Source organism: Netta rufina, assembly GCF_964035555.1.
Source record: "Netta rufina genome assembly, chromosome: 7".
NCBI lineage: Eukaryota > Metazoa > Chordata > Aves > Anseriformes > Anatidae > Netta > Netta rufina.
Genome location: NC_140130.1, coordinates 25,393,163 through 25,409,543, shown reverse-complemented (window position 1 = coordinate 25,409,543; position 16,381 = coordinate 25,393,163). Strand labels below are relative to the sequence as shown.

The following is a 16,381-nucleotide window of genomic DNA, read 5'->3' as shown; positions in this document are numbered from 1 at the left end:
CATCTTTTTTCATGCTTCTAGTAGTGCTTTTCAATAAGGTTGGGTATAGTTGGGTATAAATGTTTGGGAAAAAGCTGGTTTTATGCAAAGGAATATAGCCATGAGTAGGATACCTGTATGTCTTTAGGGGAGTGTAGCAAATGCTTAGCTCCATTTTGCTTTTTTGCTAGCTTATACAAAGGTGCATGGGGAAAACAGTGTGCTCAGAAATAGGAAAGCCACTGGTATGGGAATATTTAGCATATATTTTAGGCTCAAGACACAGAGCAATAAGCCTGGAAGCACTGCAGAGAGGTCAGGGCACTAGAACTATTTCTACTCCCAACACAAAGGTGACTGCCTGTGCAACACAAAGAAACTGTTCCACTGACTGCAGTGATGGCACTTGCTGTGACACAAATGGAAGCTAGTAAATTCAATCCATGGACAGACATGCTCTTCTGGATCCAGCAAAAACAGCTTTAAAAGCTGTTAGTCCTCTGCTGGAGACTACCAGCTCACAGAGAAGGCATGTGAGTACATTCTGTTTCAGTATAAAATCATTTTAAGCTTAGGTTTTCTTTCAGCACCATCCACCATCAGTGTGGATTTGCTTGCTAAATGAGAAACTTTTTCTTTCCTAAAATGCTTAATGCAGTTAAGGAAGGTCTTGAGTGGAGGCAGTCTTCAAAAACAGTACTAAGAAAGTGCCAATTCCTAGTCTGACAGACCTCAAAAACAAAATTCATGGACTTTAGTTTTATCTAAACAAGCTTGTACAAATTTGTTTTACTTCTCAAAAGGAAGAATTTAGCATATTTTTAATACCATCACCAGCCTTTTCCCTTTCATGGCTAGATGGCCTGTTGCTGAACTACAAATGGCTGTTTTTTCACTGCCACACATAATACTGCCTCGACCAAACGAACTTTTGGGCTCAGCCGCCTTCTCATACAAGACTTGCTAAAAAAGTGTTATGATGAGCCAAGTAACGTATTAAATAACAGTAACGTATTAAATAACTAAATAACAGCCTCTAACAACTGGAATCATGAACAGCATTATGTATGCCACCATATAAACATTCAAACCCTGATGAAATTAATGAGTTCACTGCTTCATTTTGTAACCAAGCATATAGTTGCCAGTTCTTTATAAGTAAGAGAATCTATGCTGTATATTAAAATAATAATAATAACAATAATTAAAGAATAATAATAGCACTGCATTTTTTCACTCTTATTTCTCCTGAGCGATTGTTTGGGAGCAGCAAGAACCCCAGCACCACTACCACTGACAAGAAGCAGACAGAGGACAAGCAAAGTGTTCAACCTATTTGACAAAACAGCTCATTCCTAAGCAAATCAAGCATACAGTAGGATAGGAACTTGGACGGTTCATTCCCACCTGCTTCTCAAGCAAAACAGCTACCTATGCAAAGCAGAGCATAAATTTGTAATCTACTATACTCGTTTATGGTATAAAATCCTGAAATAACCCAATGCCATAAATCACAGCTATCCAAGGTCACAGTTTCTGCCAACTGCAATAGGATTTGTGTAGTATTTTAAATCTTTACATCAGAATAACAGGGTATTCTTGAGTGATCTGTTCTCTTCCTCTAGCATCTTAGTGAGATCCCTAAGGCAAAGATAGGAATGGAGAGAATCATTGTCTGAGGAAAATGACACTCCCTGAAAGGAACAAGTGAGGTGGAAGCATTTAGTTCTGTCAGAAAATTCCCCTTCAGGTGAGAAAGTGTTCCCTCTGCTTTCAAAATCACAATATACATTAATGTGCATCTGCATACAGGGTTAAGGAGGCAATCTTATTCCCATTATACCCTATTTTTCATACACACAGACAAGTCCTAAAGGGATAGAACCAAGTGCAGCCAAGAGGGAAAGGAAAATGTTTCTTCTCTGATAGAGTTGTATGAATCCATAGCTCCTTTACACCGTGGTTTTATGCATGGCTTTAAACTGGGGTATTGCCACGTAATGACTATGAATTCCTATTGCCAGTCCAAATACATACGGTCCATATAAACTCTCAGGAACCAAAAACATTGATTTACCCAAAACACAGAGGAATTCAGAAACCACTTATGCAAGTGACCACTTAAAGAAGTGAACTTTCCTTTGAACAAATTAAAATTAGATCAGAGAATAAAACAAAGAAGGAAACACAAAGAAAAAAAGTACTCTTCTACCTTAGCTTCAACCAGATTTTTACTGTATAGGTTCCTCTCTGTTCTCACAACTTCACAGAGGTTTTGTTGCTGTTTTAGTTTAATCTCAGACTCCTGTATTTTCTTCTCATAGTCACAGATCTGAATTTCCCGTAATTCAATATCCTTCAGGTTCTGGAGGACCTGGAGCAGAAAGAAGGAAATGAACAGTTTAAGCCATTATCACAAGATTATGAGGATGGGGTTTGTCATTTTTATCTAAGATGACAACTTAAAAAAACTGTGATAAGAAGTTGTAGTTACAGATAAAATCACTTCAGTCCATGTCCAAGTTTAACCTTTCTGGATTGCTTATGTGGAAGAACATTTTATTTCAGTCTGATACCTAATAGTTGTTTGTTTGTTTGTTTCTTTTTCCAAGACAAAAACTTACAGATATGCACATCTGTTAATCTACTGAAAATGTTGCCACCGAGCTGGTTCAATAAAATCAACATAAGCAGCTTTCACTGAGAACAGGCTTAGGTTGTTTATAAAGCAAGGCTAGATTATGTACATGGTTTTAGATGCAATCTGTACAATAAAATGGTTAAAAAAGTAATTCTCCAAGAAGGTCTGCATATACTCCACCGGTGTGAAATCCAGTTAGCTTCTAATAATTCAGCTTTTTTTAAAATGAACACCTGATCACAAACTATTGATCACAAACTTGACCTAAGTCTTCTTTTATCTTCTTTTCATGAATGGGGAGACACAATTATTCCCTAAAGAGAATGGAGTGGTGTAGACTATAAACTGTAGAGAGAAGATGATCACATACAGCATCAATAAATGAAAATGCAAAATTTTATAGACACCTTCATTAAACAGTTACCACCATAACAATATATAAGAATTACTACATTAAAGAAGCAAAAATACAGTTTCTAATCATTATGATGGGCTCCCCAAGATAAATACACTTTTTTTTTTTTTTCCAGAGTAAGAATCTTCCTTCTGCTGTACAAAGTTGAAAGCCAAGGAGCACAAACAAGTATCATTCAAATGGAATCCAACACTTGTAGCGTTGGATAAAAAGGAAACAAAAGAAATAAAAAGGAAACCGAGGAGTAAACGTCAGGAACAACATTTTTCAAGTTCATTGCCTGAGGGAGAGAAGAATGCCACACTTAAATCCAGGAAAAAGATCAAAAGATTAAACAAAAAGCTGAGGAATCATATGGACAAAATCCAGGAGAGAAGTCCATTACAACTTCATTTCATAGCCAGTTCTCCAGATGCTGTTTTTGAAAGTAGCAATTTGAGCTATGATTTACGTTCATATGTCAAAGCGGAAGAATATAAAAATGTTTACATCAGATAGTCAGTAACTGCAAAGTTTGCAGTCGGCAAAGTTGTCCCTTGCTTAGCAGTAAAGCCTTGTGAGGTCCAACTATGGGGCAGGAGCTTAATTAATTGATTATTCTATCGGGTCCCTCCAAACAACTCTGGAGATAGGGGATAGCTAAATATAGAAAATTTTATTACAGCTGCAGAAATACAATTCTAGCACATTTGAAGCTGACTGCAGAGGATCCCAGGAACTGCTTACAGTGCAATACAAAAACACAGTCCCAGTTTATAACCTACTCCTGCCTTTTCCTTTTCTGCTAAAACAACCTGCCAATAGTAATCGCAGGGAGAAGAAATCAATAAGTGCAGTTTGCACTATGGTGATCACAGGCTGGAGCAAGGCTCAAAAGTAGGTCACTGTATTTGTAAATCTTTTACTTGGTTTTGATGCAATGTAAGTGCAATAAGCTCGTGGACTAAGTTTTTCAGCTTCATGCTCATAGACTAGATGCTGACTCTGCTTTTTCAGGAATGATTAAACTCAAATAATTCTCCCTTATAAATACAGAAAAGATACATGTTTCCCAACAGAGCAGCCCTGTGAGAGGCCGAGCATCCTCAATTATGATTGAGCTGTTAGCACACTACACCTCTCACATTTGGTAAAGAGGGTTCAAAGCTAGGCAGAAAATCTTAGATATTCACAGTTTTCTTCTGGACCCTCTCACTTTTTCACCTGTATACTTCACTGCCAGTTGCTGTTGGTTACCTGCTTAGCTCAATGAACCTACTCAAGAACGCAGTAGTGGTGCCATCCTTACTTGTTTGCCTTGTTCTTAACTCACAGCTATACTGTTAGAAATTCACTACAAGGAAAAGATGCAAACTGGGACTTTGCAACAAAGACAAACCTCACTTCTGCAAAGTATTATTCCTAGGAAATGACAAATGGCAATCCAGACAAGGGAACATGTATCACGCAAAACACTATTTAAAAGTCCCTGGTCACATTTAGATGTAAAGGATAATTTTAAGGTGAGAAGATAGCAAATAACTTGTGAGTTGAAACAGCTTGAAAGTTAATCCCAGTAAATCAATGAGCTTCTTCAAGGGCCCTTCAATGTGATCTTCAGCAATTAATGGAACATGTTACAACCATATTCCTGAATATACCTTCAGAAACAAAGCCATACATAATAATGGGCACCAGACAGCACAACTTTTATGCAGTGTTTCTCTGCAGCTATTCCTCCAAAATTTCTGTTTTGTAGATGAGATTGAACATCTTCTGATGTTTTACTCATACTGGGACTAATCCTTCAAAACACTGAGTATTTTACAAAGATGTCAAGCGCTGTCAGCTCTCACTGGCCTCAACAGAATTTGAGGACACCAGTGGCAGGCAAAATAAGGTCCTTTGCAGATAAAATAGGACAACTGAAGAGTAATTTCCAACTGCATACAAGAACTGCAACTGTGGGACTCAGGTGTAAGTCAGAGGCTGGGGTTTAAACTCCTGCCTTGGTTTCATTTCCCAGATGACTGATGAACAAGAGCAATACCCAGCTAAACCCCAAGTTTCTCACTGAATAAACAGCCATGGCTGAGGTTCCCTCAGAGAGACCTGAAACACAATAGCAGGCAATACGCACTGACAATAAGAAATCTTTGTAAGCTGCCTGAAGACTATTGATCTGTTTCCTCCCAATGGCATGTAAAGAAATGTATATATAATCTTTACAGTTTCAAGAGCAAGAGAGCAAAGAACCACTTGCACAAAAAGCTGTTCCTACCTTCTGTTTGAGCTCATTGGCTTCATTGATGAGATTCTCTCTGTCCTTCTCCAACTGGTAAATAATCTTCCTTTGTTTCTGGGCTTCATTCTTATAATTCTGGATTTCTCCTTCTAAATTTTTCCTGGACTGTTCATGGAGCTTCACCAAATTTATCTGCTTCTGAGTGGCATTTGTAGCCTTCATCACTTTCTGAGGGGGGAAACAAAATGACTCTTAAGCTATAAAAGGCAACACTGCCATCACTATGGCAAAAATATGCCATTACCTAAGTGGTTTATGGACTTCCTGATGTTATTATCCCTTATCTAATTTGCTCAGTAGAAATACTTGAGCCACATATCTAATTTAAAAATAAAAAATAAAAAATTCTAACAGAGCTGCCAAATAGCACTTTTTCTGATTTGAAGTTAAAACACTAATGTCTGCACTAAAAAAAAAAATTTAAAAAAATGGATAGGATTGTTTACAAGTTGTATAATTAACAACTGGAAAAACCGTACCAGCTTCAAGGCATTTAGATTGTAAAGCATGTCAGTAGCATTTAAAATAACTAATAAACACAAATACCCTTATTTCTCATTTTCTGAACAGCAAGTTCAAACTGAATTAACCAAGCTTAGTTTCAAATTATGCATAGGGATTAAACAGAAAACATCAAGATCTCATCTTTACAAAATCAGCCTTGTAGTCGTCCTTTGAAATTTCTTTCCCTGCTTCAAAACAAATATTTGGAATCTGCAAAATCTGTGCCTCTTGAGTCAAGACACAGAACAGTGAATCCATACCAAGAAAAGCACCTGAGCTAAAGTCATCTTTTAGCATTGAATTTACTAGATTACACTTCAGGAATGCCCATAAACACGAGATGCTGGCTTGTAGTACAAGAACCATGGGCTGATGGAAAATGATCAGCAAGAGAAATGGACTGAAAAACCAAGGAGTTGTATTAACACAGTCTTCCAAGCTGCTACATGGTGTGTCAAAATTTTGGTTTGTTCTTCTACTATCACAGACTTCATTTGTCTATATCAATATTAAACTTCATATGCCAGAGTCTAAAAGCACAGATGTAATCAACTCTTCAGATATCAAATAACACGGGTTTGCAAGGTGAAAGCATATAGCATTTTTTTTAACTCCCTGACAGTTTATATTTTAAAGCTTAGAAATATTTAATGTGTTTATGGGTACTAGCACTATTTCAACACACAGAAAAGAAGCGGCATAAGCATCTGCTTAAGGAAAACTGAATGTTTGACTCAACATTATTTATTCTACAACATTTCTGTTTCTCTGTGAGGGTTTAAACTACAGACATTTCATTCTCAAGCCATGAGGTTTGTTTATCAGTATTACCAATGCAAGCTCACCTTACTTAGCATATCCCTTTCCCTCATAAGCTCATTTATAGCTCTCTTGTCAATCTCTGCCTGTTTTTTGGCAGCCTCCAACTCTAGAGAAAAGGAGGAAAGAGTATAAATTCTGGATTCAAACTGAACAGATGTTAAAAATGCAGAAACAACTTAGTGGACTTACTAAACATTACATGAAGAGTTCAATTAGCTGTGACCATGTTTTGCAACCTCAGGTATCAGCTAAGGATGTTAATACTTATATCAGTACTTAGAAGAACTCAGGCACAGTAATTAACGGTATAAGGACTTGTGTGCTCAAACCAAAATATCACAAAGCAGTTGAACTTTCAGAAATCATGGAGCACAGTGAAAATCAAATGCTTTTAGGGAGCTTCAAAGTGAGCAAATTGAAGCACTTTCAAATACCAGGGCATTCAGTCTCATTCTAATCCCTTTATGTGAAATCCAGTTCTCCTTTAAAGCAGTGAGATCCTATTGACTTCAGTGGAGTTAAAACTACTTGCCATGGGTCAAGATTAATATTGTGCATATACTATTAAAAAGTTATTAACCATTCCATATTTGTTTGCATTTTATTTTAAAAAGTATTATATACAGTTACGCTAAAACTGCAGCTAAGGAAATGAAGTACACTGGAGTGCTAAAATGTGTCCAGTATTGCAAGAAGACATATTATTAGCAGCCATTCTAAGTCATTCCAGTATGGATCTGATTTATTTTTTTTCAAGTTCCCCTCTCTTCTCCAGTACAAAGCATGGCCTCAAGCAGTACAAGCAAAACGTTTGTGGGAAAGCTCTTCCACCCTTGCAGAGACACATGGAAAACAGACATGATTTTCTATAAATACAGCCACACAGAGGAATTCCTATCTTATATATTCAATCTCTTCAGGACATAAGGTAGAAACAAGGGAGAGTAGGAAGCGACCTTTATGGCAGTATGTATCAACTTGAACTAGATGAGGTGTCTAGTAAAGGGTTTTTTTGCTAAAAAAAAAAAAAGGTGAGATCTCATTGCCTCAAATGTTTTTATTTTACATTTCTTTACTTTATTACTTTGCAATATTACTTTTTTTTTTACTTAATTCACTTATTTAATTATTATTTACAATATTATTTAATCTACAATATTACCTTACCCAAAAAATCTTCACAAAACTTTTTTTTTTTGAAAATCACTTTGAAAATATGTCAATTTTTATTTTAATATACATTTTACTTTGCAATTGATTGCATTTAAAAAAAAATGTTACTATACCCAAGAAATTTTCTTCCAAAATGTCCATTTCACAAAAATGTTGAAAGTTCTTTCTTAAAATATTCCAGATCTGCTAGCAAGCTGATATCAATACCTGTACAGCTTTAGTATACCCACTGAACAACTGAATCCATAAAGTACCAGAAGTAAGTTTATCAGCTTACTTGCATACACTCATTTTCATGATGAATGGTTCGGCAGAATCAAAGCAATTAGGAAAAAAGTGTCCTAGCCATGTCTGGTTTCAGTAAGGTCTGAGATCGTTTCTCTCACAGGTTAGAGCAGGAGCAATACATGTACATTGGAGACAACACTCTGTGTGACATGGCACAAACTTGCACACCACGATTTCAGTTATGTCCTTTTTATTTTCACCCCACCTATTCTACACTGTGAGAAATCTGTGACCCTAAGAGGTTTTAGAAAAGGCTGTCATACATTCCAACTGTCATTTATACAGTACCATAACAAGCACTAAAGAGAGTGATCCTGAAAGGAAGATGTACCCTGAATGAGCAAACCGTGGATAAGAAGACAGATCCATTCATTAGTTAGCCACCTACCTTTCTCTAGTCCAGATATTTCAATTTTTAGGCTCTCTCTCTCATGTCCTGCATCAACTTTTTGTTCCTCTGCAACACGCAGCTTACCCTGTAGAACATCTCTTAATTTGTTCAGCTTTGAAATTTCGAGGCGCATTTGATGCACTTCCTCCTCTTTGGCCTATAAAACAGCAACAAGGAAGGGGAAGAGAAAGTGCCCATGGAAAGAAAATAGCTCTGTATTTAGTATATAATTATTCTATGAAATTCAGTGCCCTGGTAAGCAAAGGTATAAGTGTTGTGGATCACCTAGCAGCAGATGATTAGCTCATTGAACCATATGAAAAAAAATAAATAAACAAAGGTAGGGCAATGACAATTATCAAACCTTATGCTTTAGGGCTGAAGATGTTCAATAAAGAATCCCCAGCTGCACACCTCATAGAGCACTACACAATTAGTCCTGCAGATTAAACATGGGCAGCTGTGATCTCCTTTGAAGTATTAGGGACAGTGACTGTGATGAGAATGATATCTGTAGCGTGGTTCAATGGCGTGTCCCTAACAGCAGGGATCTGTTATCCCCATCTCTTTCATAACCCATGGCTTTAAAGGAAAAACACAAGGTAGAGTTCATCTTATTTTCTGTACAATCAGAAGAGGAAATAATCAATCAAAACACTGCATGGAAATTAAGGAACCAGTTACCTGGAACAGCAACCCATTATCACAACCGAAAATTGTTTCTTTACTTTTAAGAAGTAAATATTACTTCCCCCTATAAGTTCAGTAGTACTGTAAGCTTTTACAGCCATCACAGACTACAGCGTTCCATTTAGAGCATCAAATATTGGTTCTGTAAGATGATGAATCTTGGTAGGTGAGTATCCCCTGGGAGGATATGAATCTCCTCAGTTCTTCCTGACATCAATCTTCAAAAGTTTACAAATACTTTCACAGTTCAGGTTGCCTAACACCATGCTAGAGGCACTCACTACACTGCAGGATTAAACTGCTAGCACAGTGCCTACAAAAAGGGCATCTTAGATGACAACTGGGGTTCTTAGAAGCTTTAACAACTAGCTTAATTACTAGCTGTGCAGGATGCAGGATCTTCCTTCCCCCAGAAGCTTGTGTGCATGAGTTTACAAGTTCCATCAACTTTTCCAGAAGTTAGAATTAGATGATGGAATCGAAGTCCTCTTTTTGATGCTGTAGAGCCACAAACGTAAGTCACATTTGAACATTTTGTAAAGTCTTACACAATGATGGCATTGCTAGAAGTAACGATACAACCAAATAACCTGGGAGACATGGTACTTTGTTTCTTAAATGGGTAAGAAAAATGTCCTCCCATCTGCCTAGCAAAATACAACAGAAAACAAGCTCCTACCACACAAATCAGGAAGTTCTGCATTAGATTAGTTATGAACTGAGCTTTTAATCTGTCACAAGTTAGCTTTTATCAGTCTGACTAACAGTTCTCAATTAAAAAAAAATAATAATTCCCTATTGGAAAACATTGTTGTTAGGTGAATTGGCTAGCCATGACTAAGCCTTGATAAGATAATGATTTTCAACCTGAATATTCTAATACGTTCAGTGTTTTAACCTCAAAAAGGATACAAAAAGCAAGATATGGTAAACAAAGGAATAACATCTAAAACTTATGCATAAAACTTACACCCTTTATCACAAACGCTCTCAACACAGCCCAAAAATCATATGCAGGAATCATCTCATCCTTCCCCTACTGAAACCCACCAGCCTCTGCATGGTATAAAACAACTGTTTAACAATGCAAAGTCAGGCAAGAAAACAATCTAGATCAGAAAGAAAACACTGCCTTGGTTACTTATATTTCACTTTCCCGATGATTTCCAGTGACTCTGGAGGGCAAGGAGGGGGTGGATTTTAGTGTAGCAAGCAGCTCCCTTCAGTGGAGCTCTCCAGGACACCGTAGTTATAATTTATTACCATTTATTAATGGGTTTTGACAACATTCAGATTATGTCAATCACTGTAAGAAAGTAAGTTACTGCTTTCTCGTGAAGATCTCACAATTTAAAGAATACCTTATGTTTGTGAGATGTACCAAGTGTCCTTTATGAACCCACTGAGTTGAACATTTTGGTTTGTGCGTTGCATGGAAATGGGGCTCCTCCAGCCAGCTACGTGTTACGCTTTCAGCTGATACAGTTGCAGACTACTTCATCAGCCACCACAGAAAAAATGGCATCAAGCAACAGATTCTATTCCTAGGCATTCCTCAGATTTCCCCCAAAACTACCCATAGGGAACCATCAGTACAGGTACTGAGATCATACAGTCAGAGGGACATGTCTGGTTGGATGGATACACCTTCTGGTACTTACTTTCAGTTCTGTTGTCTTCTGATAGACATCCTTCATCACATTTTCAAACATCGTATTATGCTGCGTACTCTCTTGAACGAGCTGACTATATTTAACCTGAATTTGCTCAAGTTCCTTACCAGCTTTTTCACTCAAGATCTGTTAGATTAAGAAACAATCCTATTAGTTCCTTTTTAATCTGATTACATCTGCAAATCCATGAAGACAGAACCTTCCATCTCCCCGGGAGATAAAAGCTGCTGCAGATTGTTCTCTGCTTAAAACCCACTCTTCATTGCTGATGAAATTACTAATGTGGAATATGACAAACGTTCATATTGACTAGGGGAAATGATAATTTCTAATGAATAACACAGCCGGTGTCTTTTATTTTTTTTCCGTGAGCTTAGCAGGTCTCTCTCATAAGTGGTAGATAAATATTTTAATTCTTATTAGGCATTTGGCAAGCATCACGTAACACAACCAGTTGCTACATATAATTACTGAAAATCAGTATGAGATTCAAATGACTTTAATCAGCAGAGGGCAGGGGAACTCTGTTTCTTAGCGAGCTAATCCTACATTAATATGCCAATAACACTCCTCTGGGTACATGGCTTGCTGAGACCAGGACACAACCATTTTCTTCTCTAATTTGTCTTCAGTCATAAGCACAGAACAGCAGTTTCACAGACTGCGTGGGGAACATACACTTCAATATTGGAACTGCTGGTGGTTTCTTCTGCTTGATGAGACTTCCTCTAACAACCATTACTCCATAAGTGAGCAAAGAACGATCACCGTATTTTTCACTTCAAGCAGTAATGTGCAATAAACTGATGAAGTCAATATGCACTATGCTGTTAGAAAAATTAAAGTAAGAGAAGCAGAATCGCCCTCTTCCAACTGCATGCTGAAGCAAAGAATGTAAAAACAAGGAATATTGCTTCTTTCTTGTGTTGTGAATGCCAGGATTACATTGTGGTTCTGGGTATTCTTTATTGCAACTTCAGCACGGGTAGGATGAAGCCTACAGTTGCTGTAACAAATCAACTTCACTGTTGTGCAAGCAATAACAGATTAGAAATTTGAGTGGAGTAAGAGCAGGCATCACAGGCAACTACAATTCAGTTGATTAACAGTAACCTCATCGCATTGCAATAGCGGAGTCACCTTCCCTTGCAGATCTCTAACTCCTGGACAGTTGAATAGCCTATGTTTTGGACAGACATTTTGTGAAAGACAATGCAATGCCTTCACAGACAACTCAAAGCTACCACAGGCAATGAAACAGGGCAGTAGCCTGGTTAATTACCCCTGGCACTGTACATTATGTAAACTACTGATTTCCAGGATAATTTGGACAACGGAATGCTTCCAAAATAGGCACTTAGAAAACTTGAAATGGACTACTTGAAAGTAGAGGAGGAAGAATACAACAGAACTAAGAATTGCAGATATACTATTTAAAAATAATGTGACTGTCTTGGCAGATCATGGGGCTGCCCTCAAAAGCTACCTCACATTCAGTGACATTCATAAAATCACTTAGGTTGGAAAAGACCCTTAAGATCATCAAGTCCAACCATCTTCCTGCCCTAGCAAGTCCACCACTAAAACATGTCCTTTAGTGCTACCTAATTAGGTGCTACCTAATTCCATAATTAGGAAATTATTCCTAATATCCAATCTAAACCTCCCCTGGCACGTCTTCAGAATGTTTCCTTGCATCCTATCACTTGTCCCTTGACAAAAGAGACAGACACCCTCCTTGTTGCAGCCTTCTTTATGGCAGTCACAGAAAGCAATAACATCCTCCCTCAGCCTCCTTTTCTCCAGACTAAATAACCCCAGTTTCCTCAGCTGTTCCTCATTACACTTTTTTTCAACTTCCTTCATTAGATTTGTTGCTCTTCTCTGCACACACTTGAGCATCTCAATATACTCCTTGTAGGGAGGAGAAGTTCAGAAAAATAATTAAGTATTCTCTTTATCTATTTATGTGAAGTATTTTACTAAGAGTCTATGTTGGGAAAAAAAAAAAAAAAAAAGTTCACAAATCTCCACCCTCACCAATTCAGGGACCCAAAAGGAAGATAAAGCCATAAAAGTCATAAATTTACAAGATACACACAGCTCCCAAGGAAGTTTCCCTTGAGGTAGGGCTGTTTTACAGTGATGAGATCTCTCCTGCCATTTACTGAAATTGCTTCTCTGAGAGTTTCTCAAAGTCAGGGGAAATGGACTGAAAACCTGAAAATTCAAACACTTGCAGAACACTATGTTAGGACATTTCCAGATAAAGTTTTTGGAAAAAGAATGGGTAAAATCAATCAAAAAGGTTTATGAAGACAGTTCTCTGCCCTTTGACAGAAACACTTTCACAAGCTTGAGAGGTAGCTAAAAATTATTGTGACAGAGAAGGAAAAAGGGATCAGACATAAAATCATTTTACCAATGCCACTATAGTGAATCTGGCAATATATGAAAGAAGTCCAAGTTGGCAAACGCTTGGTTCATCCTTGCTCTTCACAGACTTTGTCTCATTTGCTTTCATCTTCTCAGGATGATCTCTAAGTATATCATTGCAATCCACTACTAATTGCTGTGAGGAATTTTATCTGAAATCTGTCAGATGGCTTTCAATGGTTACTTATTAGTATATATATGTGCATATATATTTAAATCTTTAAAAATACTGACTTAAAATAATCTCCCTCCCTCTCCATGAAATTTCATCAATTTTCATATTTTGGAATGTGACCCTAATATTATACATAATGAAAAGTGTGCCATGTATCCTACCTTCTGCTCTTTTAGATGCCGTTCCATTTTTACTTGTTCCTCTTTGTTCTTGTGCATAACTTGCTGTAAATTCTTGATCTCAGATTGCTTGTTGTCCATTTCAGCTTGAAGATTTTTCAGCTCCTTCTCAATTTTTTCCTTCTTTCGAGCTTCTCGTGATGCCTCATTCTGACGCATCTGGATTTCTTGCTGAAGCTGTAACAATTGAGAAGATGAAAGTTTAAGTTCTGCTGCCTTTTATTTAGGAAAGTGAGGCCTTTCACCTCTTATTCTACTATGTTTGATTTTGAAAACAATGACTTCTATACTACTGTACCCATTACTACACAGAATCTTCTCAGAAGTATTTTATCTAGTGGCTGAACTAAAAATCTGGTATGAGGGAACCTACTTATTGATGACAAGGATTTGTTAAACACCAGTCAGTTCATTCAAGCAGAAGGGTCTGATAGAATTCAGACACAAAGCATTCCTCTGGAGACACAGCAGCAAATGTATTTTCTGATGTAAGTTATTTGTGAAGTGGTACGTTCTGAATGCAGGGTTAAAACTAATTTGGACTTGATGTTATATTGCAAGGATTTTTATTTTTATTTTTCTATCTCACCAGCAGAAGCATGTATTACATTGATAATAAAGGAAAGAGGGAGATATCAGAGCAATGTTCATTTTCACAAGTGCTCTCAATCTTTCTGCTCTCAAAGTTCCTCTGCAAGAGCTTTGAAAGAAGAACTTTCCTTCGTATTTGATAGAATTTTCTGTGACTTGTGTTCTCTCCCTCCCCAGAAATGTGATGGAGCAGAATCAGCAGAGAAAATCCACAGGGGGCTGATCCACAAGGAAATATCCAGTTCAGACAGGGACCAGCAATTTAAAGATGCTTTTCATTTACAGATTCCTCTCCCTCTCAGCCTGATGAAAAGTTGCCAGAACTGCCAGGGTCTTCAACAGGATCTTCAAAAAACATTGTCATTTAAGCAGTCTGAAGTGCAGAATTTCATACTGAGAGAATGGGAGGTGGTTCCATGAGCTGTAACAATCCTGTAAATCTAAAGGCTGGTGAAGTAGGTATCAGAAGATTGAGGTTGGCAAGATTCAGTAAGTATTGATGGGACTTTCACTCCTCTCTTTTTTCTCCCACGCCCACAATGCTGTCAGAAGAGCCAAGATTTACATTCTCTTGTACTACACTCCCAACTAAGTGCTTTAGAAACAGAAACTAGTACTGTGTATGGAGCATGGGCTGATCAACCCTTTCCTATTTGGGATTAATAAAAAAACCTGCAAGCTAACTGCTGCTTCCATGTCATCTCTTTTTCTTTGTTTAAGTGTTCTTTTCTGCATTTCTCCTCTCTTGATGTCTTGGTCCAGCCCCTATTTATGTTCTTCTATATATTTTTCTATTCTTCATTATTGCATTTTTGTATTTTGATGTATCAGAGTTTTGTATCCCATTTTCCATCCTTCTCTGCTTTCTCTCCCTTCAGTGGGTATCCTATTGATCCTCAGTCTTCTGTACCTCCAGCTGCTATATGCATTTAAAGGAAGCTATGCATATTGCTCAGTAAAGAGACATGTCTCCTCAGAATGTCGGAAAAACAGAGAGCCTAACTTAGAGAGAAAACAATTAGGGCAAAGCAAGGGTGGAATATGACTGCTCTGTACGGAAACTGGTGAAGTGAAACATCATTTAAGCTCAAAAACAGTAGGTAGAAATCGGTCTAATGAATAGGAGGTCTCTAAACATTAGAAAAGTGGGATTCTGAAAATCACAGAATTGAAGGGGTTGGAAGGAACCTCAAAAGATCATCGGGTCCAACCCCCCTGCCAAAGCAGGTTCCTTAGAGCAGGACGCCCAAGTAGGCATCCAGACAGGCCTTGAATATCTCCAGAGGAGACTCCACAACCTCCCTGGGCAGCCTGTTCCAGTGCTCCGTCACCCTCACCGTGAAGAAGTTCTTTCTCATGTTGGTGCAGAAAAAGCTTCCTAGAAGCAGTGTGGGAGAAAATAGCCTAATTAGCTTAAAGTCAGAATTTTATACATTCTTAAAAATGATCATACGGCATGATATGACAACCACTGTCAACAGCAAGGGATGTAGGTCCTCCACTCAAGCTCTAAGTGGTCCTTTGGAGGCATGCAGATTTACAATGCAGGAAAGAAACAAAGAAAAAAAAAGCATCTCCAGTATGAAAGACAACTGTGACTGAGGCAGAGGCACCCTGGCCTCATTCAGGGTATTAGAAAGCTGTAGAACCAGCTGGTACATGACAATACGCTTTACAAAGGATGTAGCCAAGAAATAGAGAAAAACCATAAAAATAATTCACAACAGACTTTTTTCTGAGCACTCCTGGAAAGGTTTGAGTTGTGGAAGAACAGGTAGTAGCATACTAGTCAATTGTAGAAGGGGGGAATGGTTTGGTACAAAGCCTAAAATCACCACCCTGTGAGCTGTACAGACCTGCATTACAGCTTGTTCTGCCTCGTTTTTTGCCCTCTCTGTATCCTGCTGCTGCTCTGTGGCTTGAGTTAGACTTTGGCGTAACGTCACGACCTCTGACAAGAGTTGGTCTCGCTCCTTTGTTATCTCTTCTTTAAGTTTTAGCAAATCTCTGATACTGGAAGCAAGGAAACAATAGTCAAACAGTGTCACAAGCCCTTTCTGTTCTTCCTCCTATGCCAGAGCAGGATCCTTCATGTGAAACCAGAGTTTAAAAGTCATTTTGTTTCATTTTAAACTCCTCT

General features: G+C 37.9%; 1 protein-coding gene across 1 annotated transcript in view; it reads right to left on the bottom strand.

Moving 5' to 3' along the window:
- CFAP58 (cilia and flagella associated protein 58) overlaps positions 1-16,381 on the bottom strand; it is a gene marked incomplete at both ends in the record, with an annotated part of 57,193 nt that overhangs the window by 32,055 nt on the left and 8,757 nt on the right. The window contains 7 exons of the mRNA XM_084290215.1: positions 2,192-2,353; positions 5,296-5,487; positions 6,669-6,751; positions 8,495-8,654; positions 10,849-10,986; positions 13,633-13,827; positions 16,098-16,254. Coding sequence (XP_084146341.1) covers positions 2,192-2,353; positions 5,296-5,487; positions 6,669-6,751; positions 8,495-8,654; positions 10,849-10,986; positions 13,633-13,827; positions 16,098-16,254 — 1,087 coding nt within the window. The remainder of the gene's footprint in view (positions 1-2,191; positions 2,354-5,295; positions 5,488-6,668; positions 6,752-8,494; positions 8,655-10,848; positions 10,987-13,632; positions 13,828-16,097; positions 16,255-16,381) is intronic.